Source organism: Carassius gibelio, chromosome B2, assembly GCF_023724105.1.
Source record: "Carassius gibelio isolate Cgi1373 ecotype wild population from Czech Republic chromosome B2, carGib1.2-hapl.c, whole genome shotgun sequence".
Lineage (NCBI taxonomy): Eukaryota > Metazoa > Chordata > Actinopteri > Cypriniformes > Cyprinidae > Carassius > Carassius gibelio.
Genome location: NC_068397.1, coordinates 3,218,701 through 3,240,940, shown reverse-complemented (window position 1 = coordinate 3,240,940; position 22,240 = coordinate 3,218,701). Strand labels below are relative to the sequence as shown.

Below are 22,240 nucleotides of genomic sequence, written 5' to 3'. Positions count from 1 at the left end.
TGGGAAGTGGATAAGGCATGCCAGATCGAGAAAGTCCCTTTTGTGGTCCTCCAGCGAACAGTCCACTGCTCAAGGCATACAGCTGGTAAGGCCATTCCAGGAGAGGGGGAAATCATAACAAAAATGAAAGAAAAACGCAGCTAAACTAACTTTTAGATCCGCTATTCTGTCACACGTTTAGGTATGTAAGTAATCTTATGACGAACGACAAACGAAGGATATATAGAAAAGGGTAATTTTAATGATCCACAGGAGAACAAGGGCACAACCAAACACAGATCCAAATCTTGGTATCATCACATCAAACGTTCAAATGTGTAAGGGAAACAGGTCAATTTAGCTCAAAGGCAATCATTTAAGATTTTAAAGGGAATTTGAACAGAATCACTGTTTCACGGCTGATCACTGAGATGCCCTGCGATTCACTGAACGAGCTGTTTAACATTAAATCTGCACTGGATATTAATATCCAAACTATAGTGAAAACACTATTAATTAGCACAGTAACAAGATCGGCAGTTTAAGACATTAACTTGTAAGCACAAAACACAAGATACTTCTCTTTTCTATATGAATAAGGTTTTATTAGATAAATCTAAGACATATAAGCTAATATAACACATAAGTACATGCACTCACACATTCACAGGAAGATAGAAAGTTAGGAAAGGATGAGTTTAAGAGAATGAAAATGTGGAGTCCCAAGTTTACAGCAATACGTGAAATTGCATAGACATGAATAGCCATCAATCACTTAATTAACCCTCGCATTGAGTTCCTCAATGAGGTTAAAGCTATATTAGATACACCAGTACAGATTAGAGTCTGGAGGTAAAGTTACTTGCGTCGTCTGTGTAAAGGGGTTCCCTTTGTTGTAGTTGAAAAGGGGGTTTCCCGAGGTTGCTGATTGGGTGGAAGTTCAGTAGTCGTTGAAGTGATGTCTTGGGAAGCCCGTGGTTGGGTGTCGTCTTAAGATTGTGGAGCTGTGGGCTGGCTGAAGTTGAATGGGCACTCGAGGTCAGACTCGGAGACACAGCATTACAAATCTCAAAACATGAAACTCTCAACGGAAAAGAAAATAAAGTAAAAGAATAGAAGTGAAGTATGACAAGACTATGTGGTGTTTCTTCTCATTGTGGCTAAGTAGCAGTAGACATGCAGGCCGAAGCACGCTGGAACAATGCTTAAAGAACGCTAATAGTGATGACTAAAAGCATGACTAAAAAGCAAACACTAAAAGCAGAATTTGATGGTGTCCTGAGTATTTAAACTGGCCTTTTGGTCATACCTCAAACATCACGATTACTTACCCCAAATTTGACAATCTCTTCTTCGAATTGAAATTGTCAATAATTGTTCTAGTGATGTTTGTCAGGGACGTGAAGAAAGAGAACTCAGATGCAGAGGATACGTGCAACAGTATATTGGGTACAATAAAAAATCCAAAAATAATCCAACGGGAAAAAAAATACTCCAGAGCCGTCAGTACAGACAACTGCGAACACAGGCTGTGGAGACCACCTCTGGTGCAATGCCCAACAGGATGCGGAAACGAGACTGAGGATCTCGGGCAGATGGCCAACCGCAAGAACTCCTCGTCTATGAGTCCTGAGCACAGCAGCCAAGAGGTGAGGAAACAGACACACAGCACAAGCACAATCACAATGACAACATGAAATCTACTGACAACAAGGGAGAGACAAAGCAGGAAATATAAGGGAGAATTGCCCAGATCACGAGCTACAGAAAATGATAGGACACAGACAACAGGGAAGCTGATGAAGCACCCTGAACCGCGACAGTACCCCACTCCCCCCTTCATGGACGCCTCCTGACATTCCCGGAGGATTCACCATGACGCCGATGGAATTAGTCAATGAGAGCGTGATCCAGAATGTCACGAGCCGGAATTCAGCATCTCTCCTCCGGACCATAACACTCTCACATCAAGGAGCCGCCGTACCGTATAAGTCGGAGACCCCTCTATGAGTCGGAGGGACAGAGGTCTGAGGCTGAAGGGGGGAGCGAATGACGGGCTTTATCTTAGAGACATGAAACACCGGGTGGATATTCTTAAACTGGGTGGTTAAATTGAGTCGAACCGACAACGGACTGAGCACCTTAGAGACGGCAAACGGTTGAATAAATTTGGGTCCCAGTTTACATGAGGGGAGTTTGAGAGGAATGTCCTTGGAGGACAACCAGACCTTCTGAACACACGTAAAGTGGGGGCTTAGCATGGTGACAATCCGCCAATGCTTTGTTCCTGTCACCAGTCCGAGTGAGGGATTCTCTGGCAACCCTCCACGTACTGAGGCATCTCTGAATAAACAAGTGCGTGGATTGAACAATGGCATCAGATTCTTGGGAGGGGAATAACAGTGGCTGGGAGCCTAAACAGCACTAGAAAGGAGACAAACCCGTAGATGAGACCAGGAGGGAGTTATGTGCATACTCCACCATAGTTAATCTGGAACTCCAAGATGATGGTTCTGTCGATAACACACAATGCAAGACTCTCTCTAGATCCTGGTTAGCACGCTCAGCCTGACCGTTTGTTTGCGGGTGATACCCGGAGGGAAGACTCGCAATCGCCCACAGCTGTCGACAGAACTCTGCCCAAAACTTAGACACAAATTGGGGACCCCTGTCAGAAACCACATTCACTGGGAGGCCATGAATATGGAAAACGTGATCCAGGACAATAGCCACTGTCTCCCTCAATTTAGGGAGGGGAATAAAATGTGCAGCCTTCGAGAACCTGTCCACCACAGTAAGGACTACCGAGTTGCCGCTAGACAGAGGTAGGTCTGTGACGAAGTCCATAGCTATGTGTGACCGATCGGGGGGCAGAATGGTCACCGGAAGGATGGATCTTGGTTCAGCCTCAAAGATCCGCAAAAGTGCATCAGGCTTACCATTTTTGGACCCCGGACTGTAGGAGATGTTAAAATTGAACCGACCGAAGAATAGGGCCCAGCGAGCCTGTCGGGAATTAAGTCGTTTAGCAGTGTGGATGTATTCTAAGTCCTTATGATCGGTCCAAACTATAAAAGTGACTTCTGTCATCTGAAGGTGACCTCTGAGACAAAATTGCCCCCGCTCCCAACTCTGATGCATCCACCTCCACAACGAACTGACGAGACGGATCGGGAGTGGCAAGAATGGGAGCCTAAACAAAGTGACTCTTTAAATTAGAAAATGCAGCCTGAGCATGCAGCGACCAACAGAAACGTCTTTGAGTGGAAGTGATATCTGTCAGAGGAAAGGCGTCCTGGCTAATATTCCAAATGAACCGCCTCTAAAAATTGGCAAACCCCAGAAATCGCTGGACCGCTCTATGACTATCTGGGGTGGGCCAATCAGCAACTGCCGTTTACCTTGGCAGGATCCATTTGGATTCCTTCTGGTGAAAGAATAAATCCCAGGAACAGAACCAACCGTGTGTGAAACTCACACCTTGGAGAATAAACGATTCTCAAGCAACCACTCGAGCTCTCGCCTGACGTGTTGGACATGGTTGTGCTTGATCTGGGAAAGATAAGGATGTTGTCAAGATAAACAAATACAAACCGGTCGACCATGTCTCTAAGCACTTCATTGACGAGAGCCTGGAAGACGCCGGGGAGTTAGAAAGTCCAAAGGACATGACCAAATACTCAAAGTGCCCCATGGGGGTCTTAAAGGCTGTCTTCCATTCGTCCCCCTCCCTAATCCGAGCTAGGTTATAAGCATTGCGAAGGTCCAACTTCTTAAAGATGGTTGGCCCCTGCAAGAGCTCGAAGGCCAATGACATCAACGGCAAAGGATCAGATTCTTGACCGTAATGTCATTAAAGCCCCGATAATCCATGGCCTCCCTCTCGGGCCCGGAAAGAGGGTAAAGGCGCCCCCTAGATGGAGATGTGCCAGGCAACAGATCTTTCTAGACAGTCATATGGGCAGAAGAAATGAAGCCCGGGACTTACTGAAAACCATTCTCAAGTCATGGAAAGTCTCTGGTACATTTGCCAGGCTCACCGGCTCCTCCTGTAACACAGAACAAGACATAACAAAATCTACTGACAACAAGGGACACACACAGCAGAGAATAAAAGGGAGAATGGGAACAAGCGACAGGTGAGGGCAATCAGCTCGTGATCTGCACCAAAACCTAACCATATAGTAAGTACATGTAGTTAATTGATATTACTCTAATACAGGGGTCTCCAACCTTTTTGTGAGTGAGGGCTCCCTGAAGGGATAAAATAGTCTTGAGGGCTACTTGTTTGATATAGGCACACACACACACACACACACACACACACACACACACACAAACACTCACACTCACACACACACACACACACACACACACACAGACACACAGACACACAGACACACAGTTTCAAGTTTTGAAAAATACAACAACAAACAGTAAAATTTTTAAATATTATGACAATTGAATTTATAATTACCGTATATACCTGAATATAAGACACGTTTTTTTGTCCTAAAAATAGGCTGAAAAATGGGGGGTCATCTTATATTCGCGATGTAGACAAGATCACGGGGAGACAGAACAACGGCATAAATATGAAATAGTGACTGAATGATTTGGCTCTACTTGCATGTAAAATTAGAAAAGCAACATAATATCTGTGTTTAACTAAAAACGCTGCTCCTCTGCCGCGCGAGATGCCGAGAGAACAAGAGAGGTGCACACACGAGACGCAGAGCGAGAGAGAGACAGAGACAGTGTTGCCAGATTGGAAATGTCCAAGTATCGTACCAGAAGTTCAAAATTATCGTATTTGGAAGAAAATTATCGTATTCAAGTCAAAAGAGTTATCTATTCTAAACCAACAACATTTTGACACGACCTGCAAATTACCACAATAGATAACAAGGCGTATTGTTGGACGAAGCAGTGAGACAAAATACTTTCCCAGTGACTGTCTGCGTCGCAGTGAATATTAAAACATATTAAAATGATTTTTAACACTTGCTTTGTCGCGTCCAGTGAAGAAGGAATTTAGCTGTTTCTGCGTGGTGCAGTTAACTCCACATCTGAGCCGCTGTCATCGGAATCCTGCGTGTTGCCAGATTTTGAAGGGGTTCTTCTTGCTGTCATGGAACGCAACTAGTGCTCGTTGGCTTTAAAGCAGGGCACTCTCCTGTATCTTTAACACACCCTCAGGTGCACACGAATGCATTTAGAGTGTCGTAATGAGCCGATTTCGTGTATGAGTAAACAAGTGAGTGCAACATTTACATTTTCATAAAATTCTGAAATTCTCGTACATTACAGGATTTTTTTCATTATTGATCATATATTGTACATAGGTAAAAAATATTGTACAAATACGACAATTATCGTACGTCTGGCAACACTGGACAGAGACAGAGAGGTGCGCGTGCGCGAGACAAAGAGCGAGCGAGCGAGAGAGAGAGAGAGAGAGGAGCGCTCACGAGACGCAGAGAGAGAGAGAGAGAGAGAGCGAGAGAGAGAGACGTGCAGATTCTAAATATTTTTAATTATTGAATTATTTTATGAAATAAAATAAATATGATGTCACCAATAGTTATTTCTCATTTTATGCCATTATCATAAAAAAACAATGAAAGATCACAATTCAGGCTATTTATAGAATGTGCTCGGCGGGCGACTCAGAGACTCCACGGGCACTATGTTGGAGACCACTGCTCTAATATAATTACACAGTAACAAGGACACAAAATAATTTGTAACTCAAAAATATGTTTTTAAAAATTGTAAAAAAAAAAAAAAAAAAACTGCCACAACGCTGTGGTGTTTTGAATTGTTTAGTGAATTGCTATGCAATTATGACTCAGATCCTTTCTTCAAGCCAACTGTTTTATCATCCACAAAGTGAAAATATGTCTGATAACAGAATTCATAGGACCCAAAACAAAAAAATATAGAAAAAAGAAAAAAGTACACTTCAAATTTATTTTATCAAGTAAACTTAAGTAAAGTTAAAGTATATTTTTTTCAAAAAAAAATATATCAAATTTTTTTTTTCTTTTTTTCTTTTTTGCAGTTAGTATAGGAATAGTACTAGGAGTATAATATAGTGTTAATGGCTTAAGGGGTATTTTATTGAACCATTTTTTAAAAGTCTACAAGTAATATATAAACAGTAAACTATAAGTTGTCCACACACTAAACAAAATATTTGTGTTTCAGATGCTGGTTTGGGAAGGAACCTGGAAAGTACATAGACTACATTTATCAGGGGCCTGTGATTTTAGTTCTACTTGTAAGTATTATTTTAATATTGATTATCTCTGATTTGTGGTTGTCAGTTCTTCCAGCAAATAGAGAAACCGTCTGAAGAATTTGCAAAGAAAGTGAACAAAAATTAAAATTAACTCAAACCATTACAAAGACTGAAATGGCTAAAATGTAATTTAAGAATTATTAATATCAACAAATAGTCAGCCAGTCCTTTTTTAGAATATCAGCTTTAATATGATAGCAATGTCTGCTTTTTTCAGATAGAGCATTTGAGCTTTAAGATAATTATTGACCTGTTGCTAGATAAGAAGTTTAACCTTTTCTATTTTCTTTATGTAAAAGCATCATGATAATAGTATTTAATGTAAGCCATTCTGCGGGGGCAAAACCTATTAGTGTCTTTATGAGCTCTCCACAGCTTTAAATGTCTGCATTTTATGTGCAGAAAAATCTAACTATTTCAGAAAATATACAATCAGTGACCTACATCTCTTTTCTTTCTGTCTGATATAGATAAATTTTGTGTTCCTTTTCAACATTGTGCGCATTTTAATGACAAAGCTGAGGGCCTCGACCACATCTGAAACAATACAATACAGGTAAAGATCTTAAACTAACTATTGATCACTATAACTGTGAAGCGCAAGAGCAGTAAGATGTGTTTGCTTAGGCTAAATTAAATGTTCATCTTCTTGTTCATGTTCAGTAGAGGAATAGTTCTCCCAAAAAGAAATGCTTTGTCATTATTTATATATGTTTTTATTTACTCACTATGTCGTTTAAAAGCTTGTGGCAATTTCCTGCTTGTGACCATGATGTTATACAATATGTAAATGAGAAAAAAAAATTGCATGTATATGAATCTCAGTGTCGTCTGTATATATGTGAATCATGAAAATCGTTCAGGTACAAACTAAAGAGGCTTAATGACAGATCCCTGAGGAGCCCCACTGTTAAGGATAAAAAAAGGTTTCCTCATAATCAGATACAGCTAAATCTATTTCATTGCATTAACTGTGAAATTAAAATATGATCGTTTAGAAAAGAGTTTGTTATGGCTTAGTTTACCAAAAGCCTTACATAGATCAAGGAAGACCGCACCTAACTATCTGCTTAAAGTGTTTTAACTTCGTATTGTGATTTAGATTTCTCTGCATGCCTCTTTAGACACTAAACCTTTTATCTGTACTAAACCTAATCAAAAAAGCCAGTCTTTATCTTTATATAAGTATGTTGTCATGTCACCTTTCATGTTACTTGGTTTTGAGGATTGAGGGTTTAAAGTTTCAGGGTTTTTCGGTTTTTCCACTATTTAAGTCACCATTTTAGATTTACTTTTTTTTAACTTTTGGCATGAAATCCTAATGTGTGAATGTATCTCAGGGCAATACTTACTTCAGTCAAAGCAGGGAATAAAATGAGACCTTTCATCTGAGTTTGCTGAGAATGCATTTGCAAACATTGCTGTGGCATTTCACTTCATTTGCAAAGCATTAATGGAGTGAGACTGAGTCTTAAGGACAAGCTTATGTATAATTAATCTTCTTTAAAAAAAATAAAAAAATAAAAATAAAGATTAGGATTTCATTGTTGCTTGGATTTCAGATTTCAGCAGAACCCATACTTACGTTAATTATATTTTTTACATTTTCCAAAGAAAACAATGACTTGTACTTAACCTGTGGCAAACTTTCCATAGAATGCTGGCAGAGTGGATGACAGCACCATTTTTTTTTGTCTTTTTATGTGTGGGTTACTTTTGCTTCAGAAGAATGCTTCATATCATTGAAGTTACTAGTATTATTGTTTGACGTTTTCAACCCAGCATACATGGTCCTATATATTCCTTGCACAAACCATAATACATTGACATTAAAGGAAAGATGCACTAGTGATGTCGTTTTAATAAAAAATCAAGGTATTGTGAGTTCAGATGATGTAATTACATTAATTCAAGTTACTTTTTAAGGCTATATCAGTAGGCATACTACAAAAAAAAAAAAAAAAAAAAAAAAAACAGACTCCTTTAATCATAAATAGTTTCCATCACACACACTTTGTATTTAATTTTTTTAAAGGGTTAGTTCAGCCAAAAATAAAAATTAAGCCAGCCAAAAAGTATTCAACCTGAATACACCCTATGTGTATCTGACTTTCTTCTTTCAGACAAATTCAGTTTTTCAGTATTCAGTATTCAGAGTTATTTAAAAAAAATTGTCTTTGATCATTCAAGCAGTTTGATGCAACTAAGCATGTGTTGCACTCCATCGACCCATGAGAAGTTTAATATAAAGGTCATCCCTGAAAAAAAAAGTGTCTCATATGGCTCCGGGGAGGGAATACAGGCCTCCTGTAGTGAATCAATGCATTTTTGTAAGAAAAATATCCATATTCAAAACATAATAATCACTTTAATCTAGCTTGCGCTCACTGTTATAAAACGGAAGTAGTTCCGGGGAATCATGTATGAGGTCAGCATTGCGCATGCACCGATGAGTCTCGTGAAAACCAACATTTGTTAACAGGAGCAAAGGAAGCAAAGGTTCCTTACTATAGCAAAGGAAAGCCAGTCTCATCTTGGCTCCTATCGAAATCCTATGATATTCTTCTTTACAAATCCTCATTTTGTACTTCTAATTAGTGTAAGGGAAACAGGGTAATTTAGCTCAAAGAGAAGATTTCATAGAGAATTTGGACAGAATCAGTGTTTTAAGGCTGATCACTGAGTCGGCCAGCAATGAACTGGATTTAATGCAATGGATATTAAAATACAAAATATAGTGAAAACACTATTTATTAGCACAATAACAAGATCGGCAGTATAAGACATCAGAATCAGAATGAGCTTAATTGCCAGGTATGTTTACACATACGAGGAATTTGTTTTCGTGACAGAAGCTCCGCAGTACAACAGAATGACAGCGACAGAACATAAAACACATAATAAAAGAATAAAAAATACAAATAAGTAGATAGTGAATGACAATATACAAATTGACAATTGTAGGCAGGTATATTACAAAATGCAGTTATGTATGTACATGTATATTATGTGCAAAATGTAAGTGTATACTAAGTATGTGTGTTAGATAAATAAGTGTATGTGTATATAAATATAAAGTGTAGTGTGTTCCACAGTTATTATCAGCTGTTCATAAGATGGATTGCCTGAGGGAAGAAAGTGGTCCTGTGTCTGGTTGTTCTAGTGCTCAGTGCTCTGTAGCGTCGACCAGATGGCAACAGTTCAAAGAGGGAGTGTGCTGGATGTGAGGGGTTCAGAGTGATTTTGACAGCCCTTTTGCTCGCTTTGGATAAGTACAGTTCTTGAATAGAAGGGAGGGTTGTACCGATGATTCGCTCAGCAGTCCGGACTACCCTCTGTAGTCTTCTGAGGTCAGATTTAGAAGCTGAGCTGAACCAGACAGTTACTGAAGTGCAGAGGATGGATTCAATGATGGTGGAGTAGAACTGTTTCAGCAGCTCCTGTGGCAGGTTAAACTTCCTCAGCTGGTGAAGGAAGTACAACCTCTGCTGGGCCTTTTTTAGGATGGAGTCAATGTGAATGTCCCACTTCAGGTCCTGAGAGATGGTGGTTCCCAGGAACCTGAATGACTCCACTGCAGTCACAGTGCTGTTCATGATGGTGAGTGGGGGGAGTGCAGAGGCGTCTCTCCTGAAGTCCACGATCATCTCCACTGTTTTGAGGGTGTTAAGCTCCAGGTTGTTGAAACTGCACCAGACAGCCAGCTCTTTTACCTCCTGTCTGTAAGCAGACTCGTCACCGTCCTGGATGAGGCCGATGAGTGTGGTGTCGTCTGCAAACTTGACAGAGCTTGACAGAGGGGTCCTTAGATGTGCAATCATTAGTGTACAGGGAGAATTCAATTCAAGTTTATTTGTATAGCGCTTTTTACAAAATAAATCGTTACAAAGCAACTTTACAGAAAATTATGTTTCTACAATATTTAGTAGTAGCTAGTAGTTTGTGCACATTTGACAGGATTTTAGAAAAAATAAAAATAATAATAATAATAATATAAGACGTAGTCAGCTAGACGATGAACTATCAATATTATTAATTAAGTTATTATATGATTCAGTGACACATTTAGCAATAATTGTTAGTTCTGTTTGTTGATTCAAGGTAGCATCATCTGGGGTCCTCTGAGGGTCAGCATCATCTCTTCTCAGGTGTTCTGGATCCAGACTGGAGCTTGTTTAAATCCTAGTTACCACGGGATGTAAATCCCGTGGCGAAACATAGAAACAAAATACAGACATCATTAGCATAGCTGCTGATCCAACAAAGTAAAATTAGTTTAACCCAAGTTAATGAATAAAAATGCACCTTTGAACAGATGCAACTACACTCACAGTTAAAAATTCGAATGCTTGGCGAAAGAGATGTGTTTTTAATCTAGATTTAAACAGAGAGAGTGTGTCTGAACCCCGAACATTATCAGGAAGGCTATTCCAGAGTTTGGGAGCCAAATGTGAGAAAGCTCTACCTCCTTTAGTGGACTTTGCTATCCTAGGAACGACCAAAAGTCCAGCGTTTTGTGACCTTAGGGTGCGTGATGGGTTGTAACGTGGTAGAAGGCTAGTTAGGTACGCTGGAGCTAAACCATTTAGGGCCTTATAGGTAAGTAATGAAAGTTTGTAACTGATACGGAACTTAATAGGTAGCCAGTGCAGAGACTGTAAAATTGGGGTAATATGATCATATTTTCTTGACCTGGTAAGGACTCTAGCTGCTGCATTTTGGACGACCTGTAGCTTGTTTAATGACGAAGCAGGACAACCACCTAGAAGTGCATTACAATAGTCCAGTCTAGAGGTCATGAATGCATGAACTAGCTTTTCTGCATCAGAAACAGATAACATGTTTCGTAGCTTGGCAATGTTTCTAAGATGGAAGAATGCAGTTTTTGTAACATTGGAAATATGATTTTCAAAAGACAAATTGCTGTCTAATGTAACACCCAGATTTCTGACTGTAGAGGAAGTAACAGTACATCCGTCTAGTTGCAGATTGTAATCTACAAGATTCTGTGTAGTGTTTTTTGGTCCAATAATTAGTATCTCTGTCTTATCCGAATTTAATTGGAGAAAATTCTGTGTCATCCAATCTTTTACATTTTTAACACACTCTGTTAGCTTAGATAATTGGGAAGTTTCATCTGGTCTCGTTGAGATATATAGCTGAGTATCATCAGCATAACAGTGGAAGCTAATTCCGTATTTTCTAATAATATTACCAAGGGGCAACATATATACTGAAAATAGAAGGGGACCTAGGACGGATCCTTGTGGCACTCCATATTTTACTGATGATAAATGAGATGACTCCCCATTTAAGTAAACAATATGGTAGCGATCGGACAGGTAGGATCTAAACCATCTTAGAGCCTGCCCTTGAATACCTGTATAGTTTTGTAATCGATCTATGAGCATGTCATGATCTATGGTGTCGAACGCAGCACTAAGATCAAGTAAGACTAGAAATGAGATGCAGCCTTGGTCTGACGCAAGGAGCAGGTCATTTGTAATTTTAACAAGTGCAGTTTCTGTGCTATGGTGGGGCCTGAAACCTGACTGAAATTCTTCATACAGATCATTTTTATGCAGGAAGGTGCTCAATTGAGCAGACACAACTTTCTCTAAAATTTTAGACATAAATGGAAGATTTGAAATAGGCCTATAATTTGCCAGTACACTAGGATCTAGTTTTGGTTTCTTAATAAGAGGCTTGATAACCGCCAGCTTGAATGGTTTTGGGACGTGTCCTAAAGTTAACGACGAGTTTATGATATTGAGAAGCAGTTCTTCGGCTACAGGTAACAGCTCTTTCAGTAATTTAGAGGGTACAGGATCTAATAAACATGTTGTTGGTTTAGATACAGTGATAAGTTTATTTAGCTCTTCCTGTCCTATGGTTGTAAAGCACTGCAGTTTATCTTTGGGTGCGATGGATGAAACTGAAGTGTTAGACGCTGTAGAATCTACATTCGCTATTGTATTTCTAATGTTATCTATTTTATCAGTGAAGAAATTCATAAAGTCATTACTATTTAACGTTGGTGGAATATTTGAATCAGGTGGCGTCTGGTAATTTGTTAACTTAGCCACTGTGCTAAATAAAAACCTTGGATTGTTTTGGTTATTTTCAATGAGTTTGTGTATATGCTCTGCCCTAGCAGTTTTTAGAGCCTGTCTATAGCTGGACATACTGTTTTTCCATGCAATTCTAAAAACTTCTAAGTTAGTTTTTCTCCATTTGCGTTCAAGACTACGAGTTAATTTCTTGAGAGAGTGAGTATTACTGTTATACCATGGTACAGTACGTTTTTCTCTAACTTTTTTCAATTTGATTGGGGCAACAGCTTCTAATGTATTAGAGAAAATAGTGCCCATGTTGTCAATAATTTCGTCTAATTCGTGTGTATTTTTGGGTATAATTAGCAGTTGAGATAGATCAGGCAGGTTATTTGCGAATCTTTCTTTGGTGGCTGGAACAATAGTTCTGCCCAGACGGTAACGCTGCGACATATAGTTAATATCAGTTATACGCAGCATGCACGATACAAGGAAATGGTCTGTAATATCATCACTTTGAGGTACGATATCTATAGCAGTAAGATCGAGTCCATGCGATATAATTAAATCTAGTGTATGATTAAAACGATGAGTGGGCCCGGTGACATTTTGCTTGACTCCAAAGGAGTTTATTAGGTCAGTAAACGCAAGTCCTAATGTATCATTTGCATTATCAACGTGAATATTAAAATCTCCCATGATTAGCGCCTTATCAACTGTAACTAGAAGGTCTGAGAGGAAATCTGCAAATTATTTTAGGAATTCTGTATACGGCCCTGGTGGTCTATACACAGTAGCCAGAGCAAGAGATACATTAGATTTCTTTTGCATGTCTGACAGAGTAACATTTAGCAGAAGTATTTCAAAAGAGTTAAACCTGTATCCTGTTTTCTGGGTAACATTGAGAATATCACTATATATTGTTGCAACACCCCCGCCACGACCAGTCTGACGGGGCTCATGCTTATAACAGTAGTTTGGTGGAGTAGACTCATTTAGACCAAAATAATCATTTGGTTTTAGCCAGGTTTCAGTCAAGCAGAGTAAATCAAAACTATTATCGGTGATCATTTCATTTACAATAACTGCTTTTGGTGCGAGTGATCTAATATTTATGAGCCCAAACTTTAAAAAATGTTTTTGTTCATTTACTTTACATTTTTCTGGTTTAATAACGATAAGATTTTTTCTAGATCCTACATTATATTTATATTTTGACCTCACTATTCGGGGAACAGACACAGTCTTAATAGGTTTTACAGCGCAAGTACTTTTAGCATTTAAGCGGTTGGAGCAAAACTCATCATAATGCTTATTTGAGAATTGTCTTACTAGTCACATGGAGCGAAGTGTCCTGGAGATGCTGTCAGAGAGAAGCTCCGCTCCAATTTTGCTGGGGTGTAATCCATCAGCGCGAAACAGTCTAGGACGCTCCCAGAAAAGATTCCAGTTATTAACAAATAGCAGTTTCTGTTCTTTACACCATGACAACAACCATTCATTTAAAGCAAAAAGTCTACTGAACCTTTCGTGTCCTCGTCGATACGTGGGCAGTGGTCCTGACACGACGATCGTCGCCGCGGGCGTCGTGCTGCGAACCGTCACGATCAGGCTCCTGAAGTCCCTCTTCAGCGTCTCCGTCTGCCGCAGCGTGGTGTCGTTAACTCCGGCGTGAAGCACGACCGCTCTGGGGCTCTCGCCGTCCTTCAGGATCGCGGGTATCTGCGCAGAAACATCGAGAACACGAGCACCAGGCAAACAATGAGTGTGCACTTTACCTTCGGCTAACGTAGCACTTACGTGTCGGACGATGGAGTCTCCGATGATCACAGCGTCGCGTCCTGTCTCGCGGAGGGGAGCGAAGCGGTTCTGGATGGAGATCTCGAAGGCAGGAGGGGGAGAAGTAGTCGCCCGGGACCCAGCTCGCGTCCTCCGCTGTGGATGCACCCAGGGTCCGTGGTGTCCCGGCGTCGCAGTGAAGGACATCTGGGAAGATCGCGTCCTGGGTGCACCGGGCCTGCGCAGAGAAACACACGGAGTAGACGTGGTGGGACTGTTAACAGTACGCTGTATACTTACCCCGGACTTGTGAGCGTCAGCCCGGGATGATTCCAGCGCGGCTCTCCGCTCTCTCAGCTGGGCCTGCTTCTGTTCCAGGTCGCGAATCTGCTTCCCCACGGCCTCGAGCTCGAGCTGCACAGAGTGGAGACATTCATCCGCCATTAAAGCAAGCAACAGTGAGTACAGCAGTGGTAATGTGTGAGAATAGAGTATTAGCAATGTAAGCGCAGTTAGCAGCAACCACGCTTGCTGATGCTAACTGGCTAAAAGCTAATAGCGGACCCGGGAGATCAAAATAAAACTAGTGATAGCGAGGCGCTCTGATTGTTTTTGTTGTAGAGTACAATAGAGGATATATTCACGCGTTATATAAACGGAAACAATGATGTATAAAATTGATTTTTAAGTTAAAAATAGTAAATGAAAAGAATATAGTGACGGAGCTCAAACGTAGTACAGCCGTCAACAACAGACGTCAACAGAAGAGCAGTGGGGAGAGAACACAGCCCTGGGGAGCTCCGGTGCTGATTGTACGGGTGCTGGATGTGTATTTTCCCAGCCTCACTAGCTGCTGCCTGTCTGTCAGGAAACTGTTGATCCACTGACAGACGGAGGTGGGCACGGAGAGCTGATTTAGTTTGGGCAGGAGGAGGTTTGGGATGATCGTGTTGAAGGCCGAGCTGAAGTCCACAAACAGGATCCTCACATAAGTCCCCGGTCTGTCTAGGTGTTGCAGAACATAATGCAGTCCAATGTTTACTGCATCGTCCACAGACCTGTTTGCTCTGTAGGCAAACTGAAGAGGATCCAGCAAGGGCCCAGTGATGTCCCTCAGGTGGGCCAGCACCAGTCTTTCAAATGACTTCATGACTACAGATGTTAGAGCCACAGGCCTGTAGTCATTTAGTCCTGTAATTTTGGATTTCTTTGGGATGGGGATGATGGTGGAGCGTTTGAAGCATGAAGGGACTTCGCACAGTTCCAGCGATCTGTTGAAGATCCGTGTGAAGATGGGGGCCAGCTAGTCAGAACAGGATTTCAGACAGGCTGGTGTAACACAATCTGGGCCTGGTGCTTTTTTCCTTTTCTGCTTCCGGAAGACCTGGCGCACCGCATCCTCGCTGATCTGAATTGCAGGTGCCCCACCTGGGAGGGGGGATGCAGGAGGTGTGATTGGTGAGAGTGCTTGATTGGAGAGGTGTTCAGGATGGGTTGCAGGAGCTGTTAATGGTGTGAACGTTTGTTTGGAAAGGCATTCAGGGCTGGATGCAGGAGTTGTGAAGGGTGTGAATGGTTGTGTGGGGAGGCGTTCAGGGCAGGTGATGGGTGTTCTTTCAAACCTGCAGTAAAACTCGTTCAGATCGTCTGCCAGTCGTTGATTCTCCACAGTGCTGGGGGGTGGTGTCTTGTAATTGGTGATCTTCTTTAGACTTTTCCACACTGATGCAGAGTCGTTGGAAGTGAACTGAGTCCTTATTTTTTCAGAATAATTCCTCTTTGCCACTTTGATCTCTTTAAAGTGGCAGTACATTAACTTGTAAACACAAAACACAACTAATTTACTTTATAAACTAAGTTAACACATGAACACATGCATTCCCATATTCATACAAAAAAGGGGGGTTTTGCCAAGGTAGATGTAATTTGTGTGGTGGGGTTCAGAAGATTCAAGGGAAACATGATATAACCCATCACAAAAAAGGTGTTTTCAGTGTACAGAGGTGTCTTGAGTTTACATATGTAAATAGGGCAGGGTTTGAATTAGGCAGCTCTGAAGAGGCACAATGACACAAAAAGACAAGTGTGAGCATTTTCTATTCTGCTGGCTGTCATATTTTGTCCTCATTTGTTAAGAGGCCAAATTAGACAACCTACTGTATTGAAGGGTAACAAGAAATTAATGGTTTGTAATGGAATGGAAATTATTCAATTTGAAGAGCTTATTGGAGCATGATGTCTCTGGCACACAGTCATTATAGCGAAAATAATCAGAATTCAGCTGCTGTTCTGCAGTTCACACCTGATCACAGGGAGAGCAGGAACTCCATGTTTTTATGTACCTTTGATGGACCTAGTCTTCAGATGTTGAAATGTTACACTATATACTCTTAAGAATAAAGGTTCTTTATTAGTATTGAGGGTTCCATGAAGAAACTTTGACATCCATGGAATCTTTCCATAGTAATTTTTCCATTGCCATTTAAAAGTTCCTTGGAAAAAAGATTTAGATTATAAAAGCGTTCCTCGCACTAAGAAATTTTTATTTTTATTTTAAGAACTAACAACTGAAAGGTTATTTGGGGAACCAAAATTGCTCTTCTATTGCATCGCTACAAAAAACCTTTTTAGAACCTTTATACTTATGAGTGGTACATTTTATATGGTCTGTAACCATGTTAAATTTGGGACATCTGAAAGTAGTTTAAATATATTAAAGCCCTGATTGGTGTGAATTTGTTATTATTGACATGGCTAATAGTTTTGATACATTTTCTCAAAATTTTAAAAAGTAATGAGACTCCAGAGTTGAAGTTAGAAAATGTGTCAAATTAGTTATGTGCTATAAATCTAATAATTGTTTTACTCCTCTCCTTCCCTGTTTTTCTCTCTTACTGTGACTGCAGGAAAGCGGTGAAGGCCACTCTAGTGCTTCTGCCTTTACTTGGTATCACATACATGCTGTTCTTTGTGAACCCAGGCGAGGATGACATATCTCAAATTGTGTTTATATATTTCAACTCATTTCTACAGTCCTTTCAGGTCAGTGATACATTATGTCTGCACAGAGATCTTAATGCCTATCTTGCTCTCTCTCACACATTTCTTGAACTGCAGTTCAGAGAAAATGTTGGTGAAAAAAGGATTCCCTTGCTTTAAATTTAAGTACCTTATAGCTGACCAAAACTAAAGCCTTTTTCTTTTAAGTATATGTTACAAACATGACTTCATTCAGTCTGTGTTACCAACATGTATTTTGGTCAGTTAATCATATGTCAAAAACTCATTGGAAACTATTATTATTAAGAAAGCATTATAGAATAACAATAACACTAATTTTCACTTTATTGTAGTAAAGCATATTGTGTAACAGGAATGAATTATATTATTTATTTATAATATTTCTGTATTTTTGCTTATAGCAGTTGTCTTGTGAAAAGATAAAAACAATCCTGATATTCAGGACTGGAGTGATGATAATAATAACAATAACAAACACAAATATATAGTGCAATCAGCAACAAGTGTAGGAATGTGGGGGTTCTTGTCCTCCCTTTTCCTGCCAATATTATTTCCCAACCATCTTGTCTTCCTAGATCCATTTTTCCAAAGAAAATTATTTATGAGAAAATTATTTATGAGACATCCCTGAAAGAAACCGAAATATAGCAAGACTGAAACAGGACATGTGTGTAGGCTTTCACCTGAAATTGCAGTTAGCTATGTTTGGAATGGTTATTATTACATTGTTAAATGCTCTGCTAAAATATACAGGTGCATCTAAAAAGGGTCTTTATTTTTTGTAATTTAATTAAAAAAAGCAAACTTATATTCTAGATTAATTGCGCACAAACTGAAATATTTAAGAGTTTTCATGTTTTAAATCTGAGGTTATGACTTACATCTTAGGAAAATTAAAAAATCAGTATCTCAAAAAATTTAGATATTCCATTTTGAGCTTGATTAGGTTGATTATTTTTTAGTTTAAATACAGGGTACTTCTTGGGCTAGTTTAGAACATGCAACCACAATTATGGGAAAGACTACTGACTTGACATTAACACCCTCTAAAAGGAGAGTAAGCCACAGAAGGTTGTTGCTGAAAGGGCTGGCTGTTCAATTAAATTAAATTCAATTCAAGTTCATTTGTATAGCGCTTTTTACAAAACAAATCGTTACAAAGCAACTTTACAGAAAATTATGTTTCTACAATATTTAGTAGTAGCTAGTAGTTTGTGCACATTTGACAGGATTTTAGAAAAAATAAAAATAATAATAATAATACAAGACGTAGTCAGCTAGATGATGAACTATCAATATTATTAATTAAGTTATTATATGATTCAGTCACACATTTAGCAATAATTGTTAGTTCTGTTTGTTGATTCAGGGTTAGCATCATCTGAGGTCCTCTGAGGGTCAGCATCATCTCTTCTCAGGTGTTCTGGAACCAGACTGGAGCTTGTGGCGAAACATAGAAACAAAATAGAGACATCATTAGCATAGCTGCTGATCCAACAAAGTAAAATTAGTTTAACCCAAGCTAATGAATAAAAATGCACCTTTGATCAGATGCAACTACACTCACAATTTAAAAGATACATTATTCGAATGCTTGGCGAAAGAGATGGGTTTTTAATCTAGATTTAAACAGAGAGAGTGTGTCTGAACCCCGAACATTATCAGGAAGGCTATTCCAGAGTTTGGGAGCCAACTGTGAGAAAGCTCTACCTCATTTAGTGGACTTTGCTATCCTAGGAACTACCAAAAGTCCAGCGTTTTGTGACCTTAGGGAGCGTGATGGGTTTTAGCGTGGTAGAAGGCTAGTTAGGTACGCAGGAGCTAAACCATTTAGGGCCTTATAGGTAAGTAATGATAATTTGTAACTGATACGGAACTTGATAGGTAGCCAGTGCAGAGACTGTAAAATTGGGGTAATATGATCTTATTTTCTTGACCTCGTAAGGACTCTAGCTGCTGCATTTTGGACTACCTGTAGCTTGTTTATTGACGAAGCAGGACAACCACCTAGAAGTGCATTACAATAGTCCAGTCTAAAGGTCATGAATGCATGAACTAGCTTTTCTGCATCAGAAACAGATAACATGTTTCGTAGCTTGCCAATGTTTCTAAGATGGAAGAATGCAGTTTTTGTAACATTGGAAATATGATTTTCAAAAGACAAATTGCTGTCTAATGTAACACCCAGATTTCTGACTGTAGAGGAAGTAACAGTACATCCGTCTAGTTGCAGATTGTAATCTACAAGATTCTGTGTAGTGTTTTTTGGTCCAATAATTAGTATCTCTGTCTTATCTGAATTTAATTGGAGAAAATTATTTGTCATCCAATCTTTTACATTTTTAACACACTCTGTTAGCTTAGATAATTGGGAAGTTTCATCTGGTCTCGTTGAGATATATAGCTGAGTATCATCAGCATAACAGTGGAAGCTAATTCCGTATTTTCTAATAATATTACCAAGGGGCAACATGTATATTGAAAATAGAAGGGGACCTAGGAAGGATCCTTGTGGCACTCCATATTTTACTGATGATAAATGAGATGACACCCCATTTAAGTAAACAATATGGTAGCGATCGGACAGGTAGGATCTAAACCATCTTAGAGCCTGCCCTTGAATACCTGTATAGTTTTGTACTCGATCTATGAGTATGTCATGATCTATGGTGTCGAACGCAGCACTAAGATCAAGTAAGACTAGAAATGAGATGCAGCCTTGGTCTGACGCAAGGAGCAGGTCATTTGTAATTTTAACAAGTGCAGTTTCTGTGCTATGGTGGGGCCTAAAACCTGACTGAAACTCTTCATACAGATAATTTTTATGCAGGAAGGAGCTCAGTTGAGCAGACAAAACTTTTTCTAAAATTTTAGACATAAATGGAAGATTTGAAATAGGCCTATAATTTGCCAGTACACTAGGATCTAGTTTTGGTTTCTTAATAAGAGGCTTGATAACCGCCAGCTTGAATGGTTTTGGGATGTGACCTAAAGATAACGACGAGTTAATGATATTGAAAAGCGGTTCTTCGGCTACAGGTAACAGCTCTTTCAGTAATTTAGTGGGTACAGGATCTAATAAACATGTTGTTGGTTTAGATACAGTGATAAGTTTATTTAGCTCTTCCTGTCCTATGGTTGTAAAGCACTGCAGTTTATCTTTGGGTGCGATGGATGAAACTGAAGTGTTAGACGCTGTAGAATCTACATTCGCTATTGTATTTCTAATGTTATCTATTTTATCAGTGAAGAAATTCATAAAGTCATTACTATTTAACGTTGGTGGAATATTTGAATCAGGTGGCGTCTGGTAATTTGTTAACTTAGCCACTGTGCTAAATAAAAACCTTGGATTGTTTTGGTTATTTTCAATGAGTTTGTGTATATGCTCTGCCCTAGCAGTTTTTAGAGCCTGTCTATAGCTGGACATACTGTTTTTCCATGCAATTCTAAAAACTTCTAAGTTAGTTTTTCTCAATTTGCATTCAACACTACGAGTTACTTTCTTGAGAGAATGAGTATTACTGTTATACCATGGTACAGTACGTTTTTCAACAACAACTTCTAATGTATTAGAGAAAATAGTGCCCATGTTGTCAGTAATTTCGTCTAATTCATGTGTATTTTTGGGTACAAATAGCAGTTGAGATAGATCAGGCAGGTTATTTGCGAATCTTTCTTTGGTGGCTGGAACAATAGTTCTGCCCAGACGGTATCGCTGCGACATATAGTTAATATCAGTTATACGCAGCATGCACGATAAAAGGAAATGGTCTGTAATATCATCACTTTGAGGTACAATATCTATAGCAGTAAGATTTCACAGAGTGCTGTATCAAAATATATTCAGAAGTCTTCAAGAAAAGGGCTATAGCTGTCACATTCCTAGAACCAAGCCACTCCTGAACCAGAAAAAAATGGCAGAAGCATTTCACCTGGGGTAAGGAGAAAAAGAACTGGACTCTTTTCAGATGAAAGTAAATTTAGCATTTCATTTGGAAATCAAACTCTGGAGTCTGGAGGAAGACTGGAGATGCACAGAATCCAAAGTCCAGTGTGACGTGTCTGAGGTCAGAGTCTTTGACTGGTCCATTGTGTTTTATAAAGTCAAAAGTCAGTGCAGCCATCAACCAGGATGGTTTGGAGCACTTTATGCTTCCATCTGCTGACAAGCTTGATGGAGATAATGATTTCATTTTGCAGCAGGAATTTAGCACCTGCCCAAAGTGCCAAAACCACTTCCAAGTGGTTTGCAGACCATAATATTACTGTGCTTGATTGGCCAGCCAACTCACTTGACCTGAGCCTCACAGAGAATCTATGTGGTATTATGAAGAGGAAGATAAGTAACATCTGACAAACATTACAGAGGAGCTGAAGACCGCTATCAAAGCAACCAGGGCTTCATTAACGCCTCATCAGTGCCACAGACTGATCACCTCCATGCTGCACCGCACTGAAGCAGTATTTTGGTAGAATTTTTGGGTATAAAAAGAGCCTCATAGAGTGGCAGTTGAAGTTATCATCATCTACAGTGCATAATATCATCCAAAGATTCAGAGCATCTGGAACAATCTCTGTATGTAAGGGTCAAGGCCGGAAAACCATACTGGATGCCCGTGATCTTCATCCCTTAGACAGCACTGCATCACATACAGGAATGATACTGTAATGGAAATCACAACATGGGCTCAGGAATACTTCCAGAAAACATTGTCGGTGAACACAGTCTACAGTGCCATTCACCGTTGCGGGCTAAAACTCTATAGGTAAAAAAAGAAGCCATATCTAAACATGATCCAGAAGCGCAGGTGTTTTCTCCGGGACAAGGCTCATTTAAAAGTGTTCCTGTAGTTCAACTGGTAGAGCATTACGTTATCAAGTGCAAAGTTGGGGGTTCAATTCCCCGGGAACACATGATAGGTAAAAAATTGATAGCCTGAAGTCGCTTTGGATAAAAGCGTCTGCTAAATGCATTAATATAATTTAAATTTAAATTTAATTTAATTTTATTTTATTTTATTTTATTTTATTTTATTTTATTTTATTTTATTTTATTTTATTTTATTTAAAATGGACTGTGGCCAAGTGGAAAACTGTTCTG

General features: G+C 39.5%; 2 protein-coding genes across 2 annotated transcripts in view; one reads left to right on the top strand and one right to left on the bottom strand.

Annotated features, from left to right (window-relative positions):
- LOC127951071 (corticotropin-releasing factor receptor 2) overlaps positions 1 to 22,240 on the top strand; it is a 125,377-nt gene that overhangs the window by 66,750 nt on the left and 36,387 nt on the right. Inside the window, exons 8-10 of the mRNA XM_052548704.1 lie at positions 6,190 to 6,262; positions 6,754 to 6,839; positions 17,022 to 17,157. Coding sequence (XP_052404664.1) covers positions 6,190 to 6,262; positions 6,754 to 6,839; positions 17,022 to 17,157 — 295 coding nt within the window. The remainder of the gene's footprint in view (positions 1 to 6,189; positions 6,263 to 6,753; positions 6,840 to 17,021; positions 17,158 to 22,240) is intronic.
- On the bottom strand, positions 10,619 to 14,538 carry LOC127951075 (uncharacterized). Its single transcript, XM_052548708.1, has 2 exons — positions 14,416 to 14,538; positions 10,619 to 14,353 (listed from the first exon to the last, which is right to left on the bottom strand). Exon 2 carries the CDS (start codon positions 14,320 to 14,322, stop codon positions 13,672 to 13,674), a length of 651 nt encoding a protein of 216 aa, XP_052404668.1. The 5' UTR covers positions 14,323 to 14,353; positions 14,416 to 14,538; the 3' UTR covers positions 10,619 to 13,671.

Excerpts from the sequence above, each read along its gene's own strand:
- LOC127951075 (XM_052548708.1), bottom strand. The coding sequence starts at position 14,322 with ATGTCCTTCACTGCGACGCCGGGACACCACGGACCCTGGGTGCATCCA.